The sequence below is a fragment of the Apodemus sylvaticus genome, chromosome 23 (genome assembly GCF_947179515.1).
Source record: "Apodemus sylvaticus chromosome 23, mApoSyl1.1, whole genome shotgun sequence".
Taxonomy (NCBI): Eukaryota; Metazoa; Chordata; class Mammalia; order Rodentia; family Muridae; genus Apodemus; species Apodemus sylvaticus.
In genome coordinates this window covers 41891055-41912950 of record NC_067494.1, presented here as the reverse complement: position 1 = coordinate 41912950, position 21896 = coordinate 41891055, and the positions used below count along the sequence as shown (strand labels likewise).

The 21896-nt window shown below is 47.2% G+C and overlaps 1 protein-coding gene across 2 annotated transcripts in view; it reads right to left on the bottom strand.

Moving 5' to 3' along the window:
* The window catches only part of Map3k4 (mitogen-activated protein kinase kinase kinase 4), an 88743-nt gene extending 77709 nt beyond the window's left edge, over positions 1-11034 (bottom strand). For both annotated transcript variants that reach the window (XM_052169371.1, XM_052169372.1), the window contains exon 1: positions 10741-11034. In XM_052169371.1, the coding sequence (XP_052025331.1) occupies positions 10741-10871 (131 nt within the window). In that variant the 5' untranslated portion in view covers positions 10872-11034. The remainder of the gene's footprint in view (positions 1-10740) is intronic.
* Between the last annotated feature and the right edge of the window lie 10862 nt (positions 11035-21896).

Genomic DNA, 21896 nt, shown 5'->3' with positions numbered 1-21896 from the left:
CGGACGGAGTGCGGCTGGTTGCACACTAGCACAGAACACCAGAGAGCTCAAAGACGCGGAGGAGCCGCAATCCCGGGCAACGGAGAGCCGGGGGGACCCTTGCGAGGAAGGAAGCAAGAGTGCTCTATCTTAAGTCTGCATGTGTTCTCATGAGCCCTCCGTTTCTCCCTCCCTCCTTTCTCCCTTTCTCTTCTCCTTCTTCTCTCCCTCCTTCCCTCTCACACATACATCAAAAATAAGTTCCAATTCTCATCTTTAAGGATTACACTATTTGAAAACGTTAAGACACAGGTCAGTGTTTAAGAAAAAGGTGAATTAATCACCTAAGGCTCATAATGCTCAACCCAATGCTACTCTCTTAAATAAATCCTAAATTTTAAACCATAGCACGAGACCCACCTGCTCCGCTGGATAGCAGTCCACGGGATAGGTCTCCACCGGACAGTGGTCCGGCCCGAGCGACGGCGCCCCATAACGCTACAAGATAAGGATCTTGCTACTTTCCTCCGAATTGCTCTCGATCGGCGTTCTCTCAACCAAGTGACCAAATGCCGACGGGAGGCAAGTTAACCGGAGCTTAGCTTGATTCCCAATACCAGTATATATGTCCATCCAGCGTGGTGGGCGGAGAGCCCCACTCCCACAGCCAATGGTAGCAACAGAGGCTTGGGGGGAGGGCTTGCTCAAATCCTACAGGACAGGATTCAGAGAGCTCCTGAAGTGGAGATGATCTAGAGGAGCAAGCCCAGCCCTGCATCTGCAGCCTACCCCTGCCAGCTAGGCCCCAGGCCACAAGGCTTTTGCAACCTCCCCCAAGCAGTGCTACCTTCTGGGGGGACACCTGTTCACACAGGTGAGCCCTGGGGAAGGCCTACTGAAGCCACAGCATTGTTCCATAGACCCCACAGACACATGGCCATCCGTGATGCAAAGTCTAGCCCATACTTCCAAAGGTCTCAGTCTGGTGGTTCCTACACTGCTCGAAAGGCCAGTGTCTTAAGAGTTGAGGGAATGGTGTAACTCTAACCCCTGTAAAAATCAAACACAGGGTAACGTACTTCCAACACAGAGCAGCACGGAGGGAAAAGGCCCGCTTCATAGGAGAGGACCAGGAGGGAGGCAGGGAAAGGCTGGCCAACACAAGGCTGGGGCAAGCAGGCACACCGAAAGCCTGGAGCCCGTGTCTGGAACCTGGGCTCCCGCTACCGCGCTTAGAGCCGGGAGGGGCTGTACTGCCTTGGCGCCTGCAGCAGATACTATACAGCTGCTCTCTTTGTCCAGCCCTACTGGGTACCCTCAGCTTCCGTCTACAGGAGCCCCCATGTTCCTGACATCCAGCACCTCAGATGTCACCTGCACAGCAGCACACATAACCAATCAAGGAGCTTTACGAAGGGACTCTGACCCTGCCACACATGGCTGAGCTCAGCCTGGGACCTTGGTGTGAGCCTCCACGACCCTTACATTTGTTGATACACACACACACACACACACACACACACACACACACACAAACAGTACTGTGCGGATTACTACACCGAGATACACACACCCGCAGACGGAGGTTACTCCCCACAGCTGCAGGGGCCCGCATCCCGTCGGCCTGAAGCCAGGCAGCCCTTCGTGTTGGAGCGTAGCCCCCTGGAGGCACACTGCGAGTGCACTTTCTCTCCGGTTCAGGAACTGCTTTGGGAGTTATCACTGCTTCACCAGCAGCACTTCTGTGCAAACTCAACTCTGACTTGCCAAAGTTCACAGTTGTCGCATGTCTCTGCTCTGTTCTGTAAACTCACTATAAACCTGACCCTAAGCAGTGAGCAGTCGCAGCACAGTGTCCTCAAGGTCATGCTCTGCTGAGCTCATTTCCACCAAAGAAATCTGCCCGCTATCTCTGGAGTCGCTCAATCTAGTTCTCTTCTACGGGAGCCCCATATTCCTGGCATATTTAACACACTAGAGTCTCCAGTGCAGAAAACAGCCAAATTCTCCCCAGAATGTATCATGAATGGCCACTAGCCCAGTTCCCAACAGATTCTTGTCCTCCACTGAAACCTCCTGAGCCTACCCTTTCTGTCTACACACACGCTGATATTCTGATCTTCCAAACTCCACAAAGAATATCTTATTAAGCTCTGCTTGCAACATTCTAGGGTTTTCTTGCCTGCAACTCAAACTTTTCCACATTCCTCCCACAAACCAGTTTCAAAGGCCTACAGACAACAGTGATCACAATGACTTACAGACCACAGTCACAGTAATGGCCTATAGATCATGGTCAGAGTAACAGCCTTAGGGACAACATGGTCCTAGTAGCAGCCTTATAGCTAACACAGTCACAGTAATGGCCTTATAGATCACATGGTCTTAGCAATGGCCTAACAGACCACAGTCATAGCAATGGCTACACACCATGGTCATAGCAGTGGTCTGCACACCACAGTCATAACAATGGCCTGCACACCACAGTCATAGCAATGGCTACACACCATGGTCACAGCAATGGCCTACAGACCACAGTCATAATAGCAATGGCCTACACACCACGGTCATAGCAATGGCCTACACACCACTGTCATAACAATGGCCTGCACACCACAGTCATAGCAATGGCCTACAGACCATGGTCATAGCAACATCCTGCACACCAGTCATAGCAATGGCTACAGACTACTGTCACAGCAATGGCTTACACACCACAATCACAGCAATGACTACACACCACACAGTCATAACAATGGCCTATAGACCACAGTCTGAGTATAATTTCTGCCCCTGTTTTTCTTGTCACTATTACAAATACCTAACGAGCAATATAAGGGAAGAGACTCATGTTTTGACTCGTGTGGTTCAGGGAACATGGTCCATCAAGGTGGGGAAGTCCATCTGTAGTAAGAGGAACTTGGGGCACAGCTTATTTATATCTCGTCAGACCATAATGCTTACAGTTAGCTTAAAACCTTCAAATCTATATACCCCATAGTCCTAGGGGTTCAAGGAGAGGCCTAATGCCTAAAAGGCTCCACAACCTCCCCAAAAACACATCATCAAGTGTTCAAACACATGCGCCTGGTGAGGACATTTTGCATGCAAATCATGACAGTCATTTGGGAGATAAACACTGTCACTTGTTCTCCTGACTCAGTCTTGAGGGACAGTGTAAAAACTACAACAGCATCCTTTTTTAGTGTAATCATATGCTTCAAAAATCAAAGTCAAAATCCACTGGTGAGTTTTAAAACCAATTTAGTTGGTAAAAAAAAAAAATGAACATTTAATACAACATAATAATTACAACAGAGTATATGTTCCAGAATCAAATGTATCATAAATTTACTTCCACTGTGCAGGCCATTCAAACTTGTCCAAAGTGTATTACCATAGGTCTGTGGTAATTCATACCGTATTTCCTGGGCTACTTGCTTGTTCTAACAGACAGCCTAGATGTGGTTAACTGCTGAGGTAAAACCCTTGTGCTCTGGCATCTCTATATCCTAGGCCCTACACTTTTATGGGGAGAAAGTTGCATACATTGAGTTGAGAGGACATTTCTCGTCTTTCCTTTTTCTGAAAAGAATCTTTCTTCTAGTCGATCCCAGGAAACCTGACTGATCTAGAACACAGAGCGTGCCACCATGGCCGGCGCGCTGCTCCTGTGGGCTGGGCTGAAGCGCAGCATGTGAGTCTGGGGGCTCAAGAGCCCCTTGGGTCCAGGGAGGTAACTGGAGAGAAGCAAGAAGAATCTGTGAGCTGGCCCCGAGCTGTAACCTGACGCAGCTGCGGTCTCTGTACACGGTTCTCCTGAATCTCTGCATGGAGAGGCACAGCACGCATCTTTCCAAGTTCCTACTACTCCAAACTCTCCGCGGCTGGGAAGGCAGATGAAATGCACATTTAAGGGCCGACCATCCCTAAGACGTGTATTAGTAGATGCTTGATTCTATGTAAAACAAATTCTTTCAAAATTTTTGGGAGACAATCAAGTATATTTTCATCAGGGTAATCACACAGAAAGAGGACGAGATCAGAAGGAAGGGGCTGTGCAGGGGAGGAGGGGCAGGTGCCATCAAGGGAACACGGGACACACAGAGTTACTGTGAAATACATGCATAGGGCCCTAGGCCCAATCCCCAAACTGTGTAAGCAAGACATGGTGGCACACACCTGCAATCCCAACATCCCAGAAAGAGGCGGAAGGCACAGAATCCCAAAGCCCATCCTAGGCTACATACAAAGTTTGAAGCCATCCTGGGCTAACACAATTTATTAAACAAAAAAATAGAATTCAGATTTTAAATAAATGTATTAAAGGGTTGGGGTTTTTTGGTTTTGGGTTTTTTCAAAATTCCCCCCACCAAAAGACTATAATGGTTAACAATTCCTGCTAATTTCTCTGCACCAACTCTAGGGCTCTCCTCTAATGGCCCCGGACAGCATCTTCAAACAGCTCCCAAGCCAAGGACTCCCTAAAGCAGCAACCCGTTCAGCCTCGCAGCACTGGGTTCACATTTCTCTACGGCTGGCTTGGTCCTTTTAAAACAGCACCGACGACGTGGGTGGAATCCGCTTTGCCGGAATGCCTAATATTCCTAATAGCACTTACTGCAGCTTTATCAGCATGCGCCTTCTGTGAGATCAGGGAGATTAACACATCCACTGAGGTCTGCGGGACAGGAAGAGCGAACAAACGAATGAACTCGCTTGCAAGTGGAAAGCCAGCCTTCACTTGGCTGTCAGCAAACACGCGCAGAGAAGCAAATGCTCTACTATCAGAGGCTGTGGCCTGCTGAGATCTGAAACCGCACTGGTCACGCCCACTGTCAGCAGAGTGATGTCCCTCTCAAAGGAGGCCATCTCAAACGTGCCACTGAAGACAGGCGGAGCTTGTTAAGAAGACGCACGTGTTGGGAACGCAGTTATGGGCTTTAGACAAGCTCTCTGTAAATACAGAAGACCATCAGAACACCAGGCCTCTCTCTTGTCTCTATTGAAGTACTCACTAATATAAGATGAACTAAATGGTTAAGGAAATCCAGCTTGCTTTAATCACCCCAGGCAATTTACACATGCTAAAAATTAATAAAATTTAAGTTCATTTAAGATTTGGTAACAATATTCGCTTCATATGGTACATGGAAACTCATAAATTTCAATTTTTTAGTAACAGTTCAAAATAAGGAGACTTTAATAAGTGTAGTAGCACAGCGGGTGCCTCAGAACCAATTCTAACCCCAGGACCAATGAACTCCAACACCACCTCTTGGTCCCCACAGGAAACTGCACACACAAGCAGCAGACATTCTTAGACACATACATACATGCAAACATAATACATACATACATATAAATACAAGTGACAACATATTTTTAAAGAATTCAGGGCTAGAGAGATGGGTCAGTGACTGAGAGAGTCTGCTGTGAAGCCAAGAGGACCTGGGATCAGATCCCAAACACCGCATGAAAGACAGCAATGGTTGCACACGCCTACAACCCCAGCATGTAGGGGGTGGGGCAGAAACAGGCAGATCCAGGAGGCCTGCTGAAGCCATCCTAGCCAAAATGCTGGACTGTAGAGTCAGTAAGAGACTGTCTGACAGAGGGGGAGGGGGGAAGGAGACTGATGGGAGGGAGGGAGGGAGGGAGGGAGGGAGGGAGGGAGGGAGATGGAAGGTGTCCGATATTCTTTAACCTTTGTAAAAGCATGTATGGCCACATGCCCCTCCCCTACACACATGTGCACACACTACATGCACATGCAGATTTAGGTCCTATAGTTATGTATTATTTAAAAATAGCTATAATATGCTCATTATAAAAAGCTTTAGAGAAATTGCTATGTTTCCAGTGCTTTCTCTCTGTGTGTAATTTTTAAAAATGTGATTGTGCTTTGTATTAGGATTTTACGATGCCTAACCAAATTTACCATTTTGAGACTATTTGGGTGCTGAGGACATGGTGCGGTGAGTAAAGTGCTTGTTGTGTTCAGATCTCTGGTACCCACATAAGGGTCAGGCATGATGGACACCTGTGTCCCCAGAGCTGGGGGTGGGGGCAGGGAAGACAGGAAGATATACTGGCCAGCCAATCTAGCCCAAATGGTTCTCTGAGAGACTTTATCCCAAAACCTACAATAGAGAGCAATAGAGGATATTCTGCATTGACCTCTGACCTCCACAGGTGCATGCATTCACACAAGCATAGACCACATAAACACATACACCCTATTTTAAAAAAGAGAGAAAGAGGGAGGGAGGAAAAGAAAGATTGATAATGAAAGAGAAGAGAGAATTTATTAGTTACAGGTCAAATCAAAGGGGGAAGGGAAGATCAACTAGGCCAAAAGGGAACCATCTAGCCAAAGCCTCTCGCAGCTCCCACGTGTCTCTGGAGTTCTCGTCACCATCTGGGACCAAACAACCTCTCTGGGGCTGGCTGGCCTCAGCCTTGGGGAGTCAGCATTTCAATTATCAAACTGAGAGTTTCCTTCCCCGCCCCCCCAGCCTCCCCCATCCGATGTGACAAGCCTTAGCTAAAAGGTCCAAGGCCACCGTCTGGGATAGGGTCCGTTCCTACTGACAGAGCTCTGTGTGAAGGGGGCAGATGAGTTCGTGCAACTGGAGACAGAGGGGCTTTCCAAGGGAGGCTGGGAGGAGGACCAAGAGACCCACCCGACCGGGTACTGTCCTTTACTGATCCTGTTGGTAATCCACTTCCTATGCTGGCCTCAATGGAGGGCATGTCCAGTAGAGGTATTTGGGGAGTCGTTCTAAAAATAGGTAAGCCCCACCAAAAAGCCTTGTCTGTGTGTGCACTTCCCATGTCACTCACTGTACGCTCTATAACAGCGTGGTTTTTAATAGCTACGGGATTCTAATTAACTTTTAAAATGTGCACTTAAATCCAGAAAAACCACACATCATCTTTAGTCTTTATAAACAGAATATGCAAAAGGCGTCTAAGAAAGCACGGAGTGCTGATATCCCTACCACACCCTGTCAGAAACTATTCCAAAGGGCTCTTGTGGGAGACAGGGGGATTACGACGGAGAGAGGAAAAACCTACCCTGCCACTGAGGGTTTCCTAACAATTATGTGTAAGGACATACTACACCCCAAATTAAAACAGAAAAAAACAGGGGCTGCCATAATCTAATTAAAGCAGGACTAAAGATTGAAATCAAACTATGTGACCCAATGGAGGGGAGTCTCTGATGAGGCTGGGCAAGGCGGCCCTGTAAAGAAAGAGGAAAGACCCCTGTCTCTCATGGCAGAAACAATGGCTGTGCCCAAGATGGGAAAGCCCACCTCCTCAGTCTGTTGGCATTAACTATGGGGTCCTTTGAAACCAGCCTTTTATATATATAGTGGGGGTTTCTATGGTCAGAGGAGTTACACAGAGCCACTGTGGCCCAGAAGCAGAGGCCCAGCACCTGAACCCACTCACTGCCAACGCAAGGCCAGCCTAGAAAGACCAAGAACTGTGAGTCAAACTCCTTTCCTAATAATGCTTCCATTTTCCCTTAATAAAACTATTTCCAACGGCCTGCCGATTTGTAAACAGCACTAAGTCCTTAAGCAGAATCCATGCCACCTGGTCTAAAGGGAAGATGGAGACAGCAGCCGGCTATGAACAGATAATCCTTGAGGAATGAGGAACTAGCCAGCAGGAAGCTGTTAAGGCAATCTATCCACCAAGTACGCAAGATCTGGGTACCCTCATCTTCCAGGAGAGTTCCAGAACAAGATTGTCAAGGCATCAAGAGGATACACAGGAAGGAAATAAAGCGACCTCACGAAGTGACAATTAAAGAGACCAGGTCACATCCACGCCAGAACAGAGCTTCTGCCATTGCTGGAGGCACTGCTGCCAGTTGGCTGCTCCTCTGTCTAAAGCTGCCCCTGCAGAAGCACCTACTGTTGAAGTGGTTCAGGCAAAGACACATCGGATACAAAACAGTCTGGAGCTTCAGGAGATTAGTAACAGGTGACAGTCTGAGTGAATACAGAACCGAATGAGCTCAAGGTGGGGGACTGGAGATAGAAGGGAGATCAGACTGCCCAGAAGTGAGGGTGCTCAAACACCTTTAAAGAAGTGAAACCCATTTTCACAAATGAACTTAGAGGAGCCACACCACACAGGGTTAATACTAAGGCTGCTGGTTAGAAAAGGGTATAATGAGATTTATTGACTTTGTACTCAGAAGGTCAGTGGGTGAGAACAATGAGACCATATTTAACATAACTATTTTAAAGCAAAGGCGTAATCAGCAGGAACATTGTATCAGACTTAGTATCAAATTTACTGGTGTTTGTTAAATGCACAAATCTAAAAAAATAAATAAATCACAAGGGCGAAGTTGCTTCAGGTGAACTCTAACAGTGCTCCTAAGCAATATGAGGATCCTCTTAAAAGTGACCCAGATGCTTGAAAAAGAATGTTTATTCAAACGTTTAATCACTAAGCACAACTGTAAGTACCTTCATGCATTCTCTACGAAAACGAGGGATCGGAAGTACCCAAGGTGGACAATGTGAGCTACAGCTATGACAGAGCCCAGTCAGCTGGTAACCTGCTTTCTGTTCTTCCACCATTGCATAACTCCCTGACAGGAGCGAAGCGCACCCACAGCAGAGATCCTGGGTGCTGGCATCTGCCACTGGTGCACTTGCCATACAGCTTTCGGGGCCAACATGTACGGGCCTGACTCCTACAAAGGACCTGTGCGCTAATACAGCCTTCGTGATCAATCACACACACACACACACACACACACACGGCAGATGAACAACAACGTCAACAGCTTTATTCTGGTCTGCCAGAAAGCCGGTTAACCTGGTAATGCTGGGTAGCACATCAGTGGTCGCCGGTGTGCTAGGAGTAGGCACTGAGCAGATTCCGACTGTGTGCGGCGAGCCTCTTGCGAATAGGTAAGAATGTGGACCGCAGATAAACAACTGGAGCTCCCCTGCAACATCCCTTACCACAGACGTACAGTAATCGTGCCAGAGGTCACCCCTGCCTACTGAAGAAGAGGCAGTGTCCATTACTGCAGCAAAAAGGCAAAGCAACAGCTTTACAAAACAAAACAACAAAAAATCTGCTCTACAGATCTGCTATTGTAAAATTAACTGCAATGTTGCTAAGAAAACGACTTCAAAGATCTTCTTGTTCTGTACACTGCTGTTCACTTAAAGTTGGATGAAGCCCATTATTCTGACCTATTTTTATTATAACAAAGAGACAGGATCCTGGCTGGAAAGCAAGGCTGTTTTATCAATAGGAAAGCAGCGTTTTAATAGCGGATTTTTTTTTATCCCTCTGCCTAACAACGCTCAAGTCCATTTTCTCCCCAGAGAACAGTTACATAGAATTATAATGTCGGGTCTGTGGGTATGAAATCATCCCTCTTCCTCATGATAATTAAGGCACAAACTAGGCAGCCAGACTTTTGTTTATTACGAGCTGTTAATCTTTATATATGCTATTTACCTTTTGCCTCAGTTTCCTCTTACATAAAGGGGATGAATAGCAGAATTAACTCATAAGACTGTTGTAAAGATTAAATGAATGAACAAATGCAATGGCTAAGTGATAAAACATTCTAAGCATTAAGGACTCACATTTATTATTTCTAAAATTGCGATTAAAGGAGTAAAAATTGCTCAACAACTCAGTACATTAAGAAAATTATGAACTTTCTGAAAAAACTGCTAACAGCACCCTGTACTATTCTTTAAAGAAAATGTCCCTTAAAATGTCAATAGAACTATCTTGAAATTAAGGAAGCATAAAGCGGTAGCTTTCACTGCTTTGAAAAAAATAAAATTCCTCTCAGGCAACCCAGTGGTGACAAGGAAGGATGTGAATGACTCCCGTGTTCAGGTCTCACTATAACTATAAATTTGCTATTTCTTCAAGCAGGAAAAAGCAAAGCTATGTAACTGCCTTCTTCCTGGGGTTATAGAGCAAGACCTTAAGCCAGGAGTTGTGGGAGTGTTTTCACTATAGGCGACAGGGGGGCACCCAAACCTTATCCTGGGATGCATTTAAACACAAAATCAGGACACGGTGAGTTTACCCTCCCAATTAAAACTTATTAGTTAACAGGGCTTCTATGGATCAAAATGCAACAGATACTTTGGGTACCAAAGTTCCATCTTGGAGCTTCCTGCGGTAGCAAAGTTTCACACATTAACCCTTAGCTTTTTTTTTTTTTTTTCTTCCGTGCGCAACACTGCATCAGGCTGTTGCTAGAGGACAGTAAAAGGATCTCAGGCAAGGAACCTTGTCTGCAGTTACGTGAAGCTTCGCCCTGGGGACAGAAGACTGGAAGGCACGCTGCAAAGGGACGGAGGAGCGAGGAGCCGAAGGCACGACGCCTCTCTTTTCCTGGAAAAGGGAGAAAGATAGACCACCTTCCTTCCATTGGATCACAGATCCGAGCCTGAGCGGCAGTGGCGGCGGAGGCGGCGCGGCGGCGGCGTCCGGGATAAGCCAGGGCCGTCTGCAGCAGGGCCCCCGGGAGCACTACTGCAAAGGCCAGGGTCGCTCGGGAGCTTGGCCTCCGAGCCCGGGCAGGGGTCGCGCGGAAGCAAGAGCACCGGGCTCTGCGCTGCACCGCGCCCCTCCCGCCACCGGGGGTCCGGATGCTCCGCGCCCACCTGGCGCGCAGCCGAGGACCCCACGCCCCCTTCGCGCGCCACCCTCCCTCCCTCCGAGCTGCAGCTGCAGCGGTGCACTCACCTCGCCGCTGGGCAGCACTCGGGCTCCGGTTCGGGTTGTGGCGGCGGTGCTGGCCGCGGCTCCTCCATGGCGGCTGCAGGGGTGACGGCGAGGGCGGGAGGGGGCACCGGCTCGGCGATGGCGTCTCTCATCCGTGCACCAAGCTTCGCATGACCGCGGCGGGTCGTCAGCTGCAGCCTGGTGCGGGAAGACCTGGAGCCGCGGGGTGAGGGAGTGACTCGACTCCGCCTCCGCCTCTAGCCCGCCGCAGGAGCCGTGCGCGCAGCGGCCATCTTGGGAACGGCGGCCGGCCGAACGCTGGGCTACGGCGGGCAGCGAGGGACACGCCTCGGCGGGCGGCTGAGTCCGCCTGGGCGGGGCGAGACGGGAGGGAGGAGCGCACTGGCCCGTAGTAAATCAGGTGTCGCTGGGTGGCTGCGGGTGGCCTCGGGAGGTTCTGAGGCTAAAGGCCCAGGAAACACTTGCAGAGACAGGGTTATCTGGGCGAGCAAGGATGCTTCGTAAACTGGAGCCCAAGGTCTCCGCACCACTGGATTCTGCCTTTCGGAATAAGGATGATGTCACCCAGACACCCACAGCTCTGACATGGAAGTGTGGGCCTTCTGCAGACTCAAACTATCAGAGTGACACACCAGTCAAGCAGCAGAGGACGCGGTCCTCACCCAGGATCCCAAGGTTAGAAAGCGCTTTTTCAGAAACTTGCCCAGTTCCTACACTGAAGGAGAAAGGGATAAAAAAGTCGTAAAAATTCGAAGTTACTAAAAGATTTGAAATAGCAGAGCATCTTTCATTCATCCTTAGCCTGCGCAGCTTCACAGCCTTTGAGTTGCAATCACGCCTTCTATAATCCAGAGTCAGTTCAGAAATGGCATTCGGAATCAAAGATATATGTTTCCAATCATATTTTGATTTTTTTTAAATCATTATTTTAGCTTTGCTCCGTAGATATGCATTTTGAACACATGGATTTTTTTTTTTGTTGTTGTTGTTGTTTTTTAAGTGACCGAAAAGAGAATTTTTTTCAGGGTAAGATTTAAGAGCTAAGCAAGCTAAAGCTAAAGATACTCTGTGAAGTCAAGCTGTGTTACAGCAATGTCTCTGTAATTAAAGAGCACACTCTTGCCATTGTTGCAATAGACTACATTATATGTACGGTCTGACAGGGCTGGATTTCTGAGTTGACATCCCTTTCATTCATTCAACAGCATGCGGTCAGTCAACAACTATTCAGTGCACATATTACATTAGGGCTTCGGAGTCACTAAGGAAGCAGCACGGAGCAAGCCACCCAATAATAGGAGAGAGCGCAGAGCAAAAGCAAGCTTTCAAAGGAGATGAACTCAGTCACCTAATGAAAGCTACGTAATATTTCAACGACCTATTCATTTTCATTGACAGCTCTGTAGAGTGTTTCCCATCTCTCTGTAACTCTGATTATTTCGTCTCCCTCTACACATGGCTGACTTGAGCCCTCCTTGAATTGCATAGGAAGAAAGTTGGTAAGGAACCCTGTGACTATTGCCAGGAAGTGAGCCAATGGGAACACTTGTGCCTCGCACTCATAAAGCACTGAACATAAGCCAGCCTCCCGAAGAACCATAACTTTTCCCCCCATCATTTTCTACCGGGTACCGCATATTCTAGAAGGAACCACAGAAATTTACATCATCTCATCGTACCATGAGATGTGCATAGAAACCTAGATTAGTGGTGGTGCACGCCTTTAATCCCAGCACATGGGAGGCAGAGGCAGGCGGATTTATGAGTTCAAGGCCAGCCTAGTCTACAGAGTGAGTAGTTCCAGGACAGCCAGGGCTACACAGAGAAACCCTGTCTCAAAACAAAACAAAACAAAACAAAACAAAACAAAAACCCTAGATTACTTAGTACTAACTCGGTTTGTGTGCAGGGCCTTTTTGCCTGAGCATGCACAGGAAGACCAGCCCTTTCCCAATGGTCTTTCCCAGCAGCTCTCTCTTAACTCCAGGAGTCCAGGGCAAAGCCTGAAGCATCCTCCCCTTACTCTGTCAGAACATTTCTTTACCTCTAGAGTGTGGGCTCCTTCAGAGCAGAAACCATTCTTTGGACCTATATTCCACCCAGTCACCAAGTGTCTGGAGCCCAGGGCTTGACACATGATAGGAACCCAGCAAATACTGTTATGAAGGCGTTGAAGACAAGCCACCTCAGGCCATGGCAAATCATCACCTTGCTAACTTTACTCTTCAATGGCTTCAGCAGAAGGAGCCCACTGGCCTACCTTCCTGCATGCAGCAGGATATAAAGGTTCTTTGAGGAAGGCCTACCCCACAGAGCCTTGCTGGAAGATGCCCTTGATCGCTGGAGCCTGGTAACTGAGGAGTCTATATGCCTGAAAAAGCAAACTCCAACATAATTCTTATCTTGCTGTAGCCCTACATCCGCTCCTATCTCTCTGAATAATACCCCTAGAATTTAATACACTTTCAGATATCCAGTGTGCCTGCCACTTCTTCACAGAGTTAGTGTTCTTTGTCTAAAATGTGTAAAAGTATCATGCTATGGTTGTTTCTTTGAATTTTTCTCTTTTGGGAAGATCCTAAAAAATTACTAAAAATTGCATAAGTAGATAGATAGAGAGATAGATAATAGAAAAAGAAAAATAGATGATAGATGATAGACAGACAGACAAATAGGGAGATAGATGATACATATAGATAGACGGATAGAGGATAGATAGATATAGGGAGATAGATAGATGATGATAGATCTAGATAGATCGATGATAGATAAACAGATAGGAAGATAGATAAATAGATGGATAGATAGATGATTGATAGCTAGATGATAGAGATAGATAGATAGGTAGACAGACAGATTTTTTTTTTAATCAGCTCTTGCTTTCCTCCGGCTCCTCTGTCCACCTGAAGGGCCCACAGAAACGATAAGGAACATTTATTGGGTTGGGTGCTGTTGCTACTCTAGTAACTCCTATTGTTATTTAGATTTTCATTTATAGATTCAAATTATCATTTATCAGATGTTCTTAACAATAGTGTCATCAGAATCTATGAAAATCATTTCCCTACATCTTCAAGATTGACTTCACATAGCCTCTGTTGCTTTTTTTTCCTTTTTAATTTTTAATGATGGCTGGGGGGGGGGGTGTTGAGGGTGCAAACCATTCTTGCAGAGGACCTGAGTTCTGATCCCAGCACCCGTGTTAGACTGCTCACAAATGCCTGGACCTCTAGCTCCAAGTAATTCACTGTATGGTCTGGCAGGCACCACCTATACTCACATGGACATATAGCCGGAGACAGATACATATAACTTAAAAATAAGTCTAAAACCAAAAGTCAATGTTCTATTAAGAATCTGGTTTAGGGCCGGGTGGTGGTGGCACACGCCTTTAATCCCAGCACTTGGGAGGCAGAGGCAGTCAGATTTCTGAGTTCAAGGCCAGCCTGGTCTACAGAGTGAGTTCCAGGACCGCCAGGGCTACACAGAGAAACCCTGTCTCAAAAAACCAAAGAGATAGAGATAGATAGATAGAGAGAGAGAGAGAGAGAGAGAATCTGGTTTAGACTATGGCACATTACACCTGTACCTTTTATACCCAGTAAGTTCAAGCCCAGTTGTGATGCACACACCAACCAGTTGCATACATGTCTAAACATTTCTACTTTCCAAAAAAAGTTAACAAACCTGCAGTCACATTTCATCATGCTTGCAAACTCTCAAACTATTGTATCTGTGTGTATATACTAAACACACATGCACATAAAACAGGAAAATGGGGGAGGAGATACTATGGTAGCACCTGAGACTCCTACCTACAGCGGTATACTAGCCAAAAGTTTACAAGATTATTCGAAAAGAAGTTTGTGTCACACTACCTGAGAATTCACTGTTTCCAAGGAGCGAACTTCAAAGCTCTGTGTTTTAACATCATTGTTAGCATGTGATGCATTTTACTTAAAATAACTTTCTCCCTTCCTGATGGTATTTGTGAGCTCTGCCAACCAGCTTCCTGTGTGACCTTTCAGAGACCTTAGCAGCCTTGACTCTCTCTACTCCTAGTGGTGCCTTACAGCTCTGCCCACTCTACAGAGGCAAGAAGAGTACAGACTTCTACTCTGCTCCTCTACAGGATTCTGGTTCACATTCACTTCAGAGAAAGGCAGACTCGTGGTGGGGGTGGGGAGGGGGGAGAGAGAGAGAGAGAGAGAGAGAGAGAGAGAGAGAGAGAGAGAGAGAGAGCCACTACTAACACACTCAAAATCTGGGAGCACGTAGAAAATATTTACTTGACTTTTTAAATAGTCCTTATAACACTAACAGTCCATACTTCCAAATGGTGGGAAGTTGGATAAAACCTCTTCTGTTTTTGTTTGTTTGGTTTTAATTTTTTTCATTGTTATTTCTGTGGTTTTTGTTTGTTGTTGCTTATCTGAGAAGAGATTTGTTTATTTTTGTAATTTCTCCACCAGAACCCAAACTTTATGTGAGATATTAGTCTCCGTCCAAAGTATAAACTGAGTTTTTAACCTCATTAAACATAGGATTAAAAGTTGCACACTTTGGAAAGCAAAGGTTAGGGGACTGGAGAAATGGCTCAGCGATTAAGGGCACGAGGACACTCACTACTCTTATAGTAGATCTGGGTTCACCGACGTGGCAGCTTATAACTACTTATAACTTTACTTCCAGATGATCCAAAGCTCTCTTCTGCCTTCCCAGGATCCTATGTGTATGTGACACATGTATGCATATGCAGGTATATACCATATAAGCTCATGCAGGTATACACAGTGCACATAAAACTATGGAGTAAACAACTCTTTTTAAAAAGCTGGAACAGTATGTCTTCTTCAATGGAGTAAAGCATGATGAGGATAAAGGGAGTGGTATCTACCTTCCAGGAGGAGAACACAGCGGGTAGAGAGCAGAGAGTAGTTCTAATTAAGCAAAAAGGATTTGAGATCATTTACTTGAGACAGGGATGGAATATATTAGTCAAAGAGAGCTAGACTAACTAAGCTAGGCAGCAAACCAGCCTGCACACTGCAACGCTTCACTTTCTTCCAAAAGGACAGGGTGTACGAGGCAAGCCGGCAAGCCATGGGTCTTCCCTTCTAGGTCCTGCTGTGGTGGACAACAGTTTTAACACCTGAATCCTGTAAGGGAGCCCACTCCTTGTGAGCCAAGAATCTCTGACATATCCCACGCAAGCACTAAGAACCTTTCCTGCTTGTCACTGATGCTCAGGTCCAGGGTTTAGAAGGCAGAGAACCTGCAGCTCACAGTGACCCTGTTACCCTTGAATCCCTTACAGTCAGCAGTGTCTGTATGTGTATAGAAGCCAGGCACAGAGGACGACAGAGATGGCTCTACAAGGAGGTCCATGCGCTCGCTCATCAGTACCAACTGCCCCTCACCTCTTGTCCTTCCAAGTGCTGTTTGAGTGGTCCCTACTCGGAAGAGTCCCTGAGCCCCATCACAGCCCCCCCAGCCTCCCTTCAGACCTGAACCATTATCATCTAGGGATAATTCTGCCAGAAGATTTTCTTAGCATGGTTCCCTTGACACCTCAGTTGACGGCAGTAGTTCTAATTAAACAAAAAGGATTTGAGATCATTTACTTGAGTCAGGGATGTGATGTATTAGTCAGAGAGCTAGGCTAACTAAGTATATCCCACAACCAGGTAAAACCCGCAAGACGTGTACGGGTTACTTTTTCTTAGGACAAAGGCCTAGCAGTAGCAGGAAGGAAGGGCTTATTCTGGGTCACAGTTTGAAAGGGTGCAGTCCATCATGACAGGAAAGTCAGAGCAGGCATGAGGCAGCCGGTCACACTGCATCAATAGTCGGGAGGAAGAGAGATGGGTCCTGGAGCCCAGCTCAGCGTCTGTCTTCCTTTTCTTCAGTCTGGGCTGCCAGCCTTTGGAACAGTGCTGGCCACATTCAGGGTGGGTCTTCCCTGGAAACTCCCTTGTAGACATGTCCAGGGACGTGTCTCCTAGTGGTTCCAAATCCAGTCGAGTTGACCTTAATGATTAACTCTCAGAGATCCCGGTTTTGCGGAATGCGTCCCTCAAAGAGAGATCTATAGGTGCTGCTCTGAAAGCAGGGTGGTTTGTAAATAGCATAAATTCACACTGTTCATGTTCTGAAAGCCATGATGTTGGAGATCGAGGTTCTGGCAGGTTCAGTGATAGTAAAGGGTCTGGTGTTTGTTTCCACAATGACATCACAAACGCCACCTCCTCTGTAGGAAAGGGACACTGTACCCTTGCATGGCAGGAAAGAAGGGAGGGAGGCAAAGGGTCCCTCAGTGCCAGCCCAACTTAGTTCCTAGATAGACTCTAGTGGATCGAAGATGTCCTTGAACTTACAACCTTCCTGTCTTCGCTTTTCAAATGCCAGGATGGCAGGTATTTGCCACCGTGCCAGGTTCATACGGTGCTGGGTTGGAGCTGAAGGCCTCATACGCATTAGACAAAGCACTCTATCAATTAAGCTATATCCCCAGCCCCTCTCTTGGCCTCTCTATGTCCCCTTTACCTCTTAATACGTCACATGGATTTTGGAGGATACACAAGCATTCAAGTCATAATAAAGCTATAACCCTGGTAGCTGGGAATGGGGCCTCAGTTGGAAACCTGACCTTTGGAGATGTAACTACATTAAGATAAGGTCATACTGGGTTGGGTGGTCCCCTCTTTCAACTGAATTAGCCTCATTTTGTTGTTGATGTTGTTGTTGATGATGGTGGTGGTGGTGGTGAGGATGATGATGATGATGATGGTGATGTATTCTGTTGCTTTGAAAGAGCCACTGTCTTAGTCAGGGTTTCTATTCCTGCACAAACATCATGACAAAGAAGCAAGTTGGGGAGGAAAGGGTTTATTCAGCTTAGAGTTCCACATTGCTGTTCATCACCAAAGGAAGTCAGGACTGGAACTCAAGCAGGTCAGGAAGCAGGAGCTGATGCAGAAGCCATGGAGGGATGTTTCTTACTGGCTTGCTTCCCCTGGCTTGCTCAGCCTGCTCTCTTATAGAACCCAAGACTACCAGCCCAGGGATGGCACCACACACAAGGGGCCTTCAATTGATGACTAATTGAGAAAATGCCCCACAGCTGGATCTCATGGAGGCACTTCCCCAACTGAAGCTCCTTTCTGTGATAACTCCAGCCTGTGTCAAGTTGACACACAAAACCAGCCAGTGCAGCCACGGTGTGGCTCATTTTAATGCTTCCAATACTTCTACGTTCTACATCTTCTCGGTACTAAATTTGGAAAGTGACATCCTTATCAGAAGAGACTGGAGATGCAGAAAGACAAAAAGCACAGGAGGAAGGCAACGTGACCACGAGACACAGGCTGAAATGAAGCACCCATGAGCTTCAGTGGCAAACTCTTCAGAAGCTAAGAGAGAGACTAAGAAGGAGTGTTCCACAGAACCTTCATGGACAGCTGGCTCCTGGGGCAGGGAGAGGAAGGGGGGGGAGGGGTGATGGGGAGGTCTTAGTTTCCTGGTCTCTCTTTTAAAACTGAGTGGATCTGTGCTGTTGTCCTTGGCTGCTCACTGGGCCTGTGGCTTTTATTGGGGAACCCTGGGGCTTGCACAGAGGCTAGGGAAAGCGCCAGCTGTCCTGGGAAATGGAGGTCTGAGCAGCAGGAAGCTGTGAATGGCCCTCTAAGAAAAACATCACTAGAAATGAGGAGTATACCAGACCGACAATATCACATGAAACAGAGTACCCTCTTGCCCAGGAAAATGCACGTGCAAATGCACTCATGACACAGTTCAAGGGTCATTGTGAAGGCGCCCATGTCTCTCTACAAAACTATTCACATTGAGTTGGTGCAGAGATCATTAAAAGAGGCTGACAAGAGTTATATCAAGTAAACAAAGGACCAAGCAATACCTCCTTCAGAATCTTCAGAATCCTAGGAAAAGGTCTGAAGAAAATCGGATGCTTGCCCCTCCCCCTCCCTCAACAGCTCCATCTTCACCCAGCTACTCTGACATGCAGTCGCCATCCATAGGTTGCCAGCATTCCTTGGGCAATCCCATGGCCAGCCAGGGTTGAGATTCACAGTTCAAGATCTGCTCCTTCAAAGAGAGGGTCAGTCAGCCTAGGAGCCACTGTCCACGTGTGTTCCTTGATCAATCGTGTGCTCGGGGGGGGGGGGGGGGGGCTGAGGTGAACAACACGTGTGGGTTGAGGTTGGCAGTTCAATTGCCTGGATGGCTAAGTACCGACCCTTAGGGCAAGTTCCTCCCTGCTCTGTAAGTGCAGACTTGTCCGTGGTTAGTTTTGATGGTGATGGTGGTTCACATGGATGCTTTAAGGATCATTGAACTGCATTGTCAGTTGTCCAGTGTCTGAAGACAGCTGTGTTTATTGTGCCCAACCATTGACCTGCTTACCACAGGTAGACACCCTAGTTTACTAGGGCAGTCCAGGCAAAGTGCCACAATTTGGGGGTGGATTGAGGCAATAGACATTTTTTTTCACGATTCTGAAGGCCAGAAGGATAAAATCAAGATATGAGAAGCATGGCTTCCTTCTTGGGGATTCTGAGCACATCCCGAGGCCACGCCCCTCCCCTGCGTTCTGATAGCCACTCCTTGGCATTCTAACTTCATAATGCCAAACCCCTGCTTACCCGCAGTCACCTTCCCTCTGTGTCTGCCCCAAAGGACACCAGTCAGACTGGATTAAGGGTCCACCCTCTTCCAGAATGACATCATCTAAGCTAATTACATCTGCAACGACCTTACTTCTAAATATGGTCACATTCTGAGGTTCCAGGAAAGCCTTGTGTTTTAGGGTAATGCTATGCAACCCAGGACAGTGGGTCACTGTGGTGCTGCTGTTCCAAAATAGAAATTTTCACTTGAACTGCAAACTCCTGGCTGGAGGGTTGGTTTTTATTTACTTGAGGGGCTTTTTACAGTCCTGCAAACCAAAGCAATTTAACAGTTTGAGACGAATTAGGGTCATATAGTAAAAATAGCCTAGTGTTCTGTAAGAGCAGGTTCCGGGGGCCCACACAGTCTCTGGGGGTTCATAGTCTCAGGAGCTGCAGACTAGGAACCTGAATTGATGAGGCTGCACTTCATCTGCATACTGAAAGACAGTTACTGCCTGGTAGAGGGCCTTCTCATGTACCGTGCATTGAGGAGTTGAGTTCGGTTCTCAAGGGAGACATTAAGTCATAGCTCTTCAGGGAAACTGCCAGTCACGTGTAAGAAGGCACACAGAAAGAATGAACTTGACAGAATGGCTTTATGTCATGACAGAGAGGTTGGCAAATATACAATCTTCAAAGTGGGCCGGCAGGCTAGAGACCAGGGAAGACTCGACGACGCTGCAGCTCCTGGCAGGAGGCAGACTGTTCAGAGCCTTCCCCTGATCCTCAGGAGTAGGGGGAGGGCTCTGTTTCTTGTTCTAGCTTGAGCTTCTTGTACCAGGATGATTCCCCCACCCCAGCACCCCTATAAACACAGTGGAAGACATTGTTTTTTTTGCTTTACTCCAAACCACCAATTCTAATGTCACTCTCACTTAAAAAAAAATGTTCTTCCCTAAGTGTTCTAAAGGACACTTGACCATGTATCTGGGTACCACGACTCAGCCACACTGGCATACCAATTCACCCATGACATGAACTCTCACAGAATCCAGCACTGGAGGAGACTCTGGATAAGGAGAGCCAGAGGTAGGAGAGATGAAACGCCTTTTGACTTTATAAAGTTGGGAGGCTAGCCCTAAGCACAAGTCTTGGAAGTCTCCATGGAGACACTGACTCGTCCAGTCTCATCAGGAATCGGTAAACCTGGGTGTGACCGAGGCTTCCATGGAACGAATCAGTTCCTCCGGTGGCACTGATACATTCTAAGCGTGTGCATGACAATTCCCTAAGCATATCATAAATGCAGACATACTTAGTAAGTGTACACAATACATTCTATACAAAAGCAAATAATTATCTACCAACATCGGATCAAAGCCTGCTATATAAATGCCGAATAACAATGTGTATGCATATACTAGAAACATCCGCACCATGTACAAAGCAGAGAGTCGCATCATGCTAGTCCTTAAGCCTTTCTCTGTGTCCTCGCTCAGTGTCTAACCTGGTGCAGTTAAGTTGGGCATACTTCATCACAGCAGCCAGTGGACCACAACTGTTCAAACTAAAAGAGAGGGAAAGACCACTTGGGGAGGCTAGCTCTGGTTGACATTTGGGCGAGACAAAAAGATCTCATTAAGTTGAGATCTCAGAGATGCCCTTAAGAAAGAGGAAGGGCGACTCAAATATACCCAGTGACCAGGTGAAGATCTGGGTGAAGATTAGACACTGAAGACTCTCCAAGGCCTGTCTGCACTTTGACCTCTAACTGCTCCCATGTTAGACTCCGTTTCCAACCTTATATGTAAGTACACGGTAGCTGTTTTCAGACACACCAGAAGAGGGCATCCAATCTCATTACAAATGGTTATGTGGTTGCTGGGATTGGAACTCAGGACCTCCGAAAGAGCAATCAGTGCTCTTAACCGCTGAGCCAACTCTCCAGCCCCGTCCAATCCCCCCTCTCACCCCGCCCCTTCCAGTTGTAATTGTAGATGTTCTGTATAATGCAAACTGTCACTGCAAGAGGGCAGATTTAGGTGATTCCAGAGTGATAGATCATCCCTAGAGGATGTCCCCCCAGAATGGTGCTCAGGAGTCCCAGTCCCTTGCACACCAGAAAGCACTAAATTCTCAAGCTAGAGGCGAAGTTTTCTCTCCCTTAACGATCTCCTGTTCATCACCACCATCCCTTCTGGGTGCTCAAGGTCACGTGAGCCAAGGGTGTCTGGCATTATCAGTGTCTCAGACAAAACTTCCCCAGGTCCCCCTGCTGCCTGCCAGGCCTGCGAGCCTATCAGAGCAGGTCATCGTTGTTTATGAGCTGGCAGAATGCCCAGGCCACACGAGCCCGAGCCCGGCTGTGTGGGCGGCTAAGCAGATTCCTCAGTTCGGGTTCTGGGTTTGCTCCCTTTTCCTCTCGGAAAATAAGAAACCTAGGTGCTTCTGACGTGAAGTAACAGCTGCTGAGAATCTATGAAACTGGAAATGGCACCTCCCTGGGAGGACAGTCCCTGCTTTCTAACA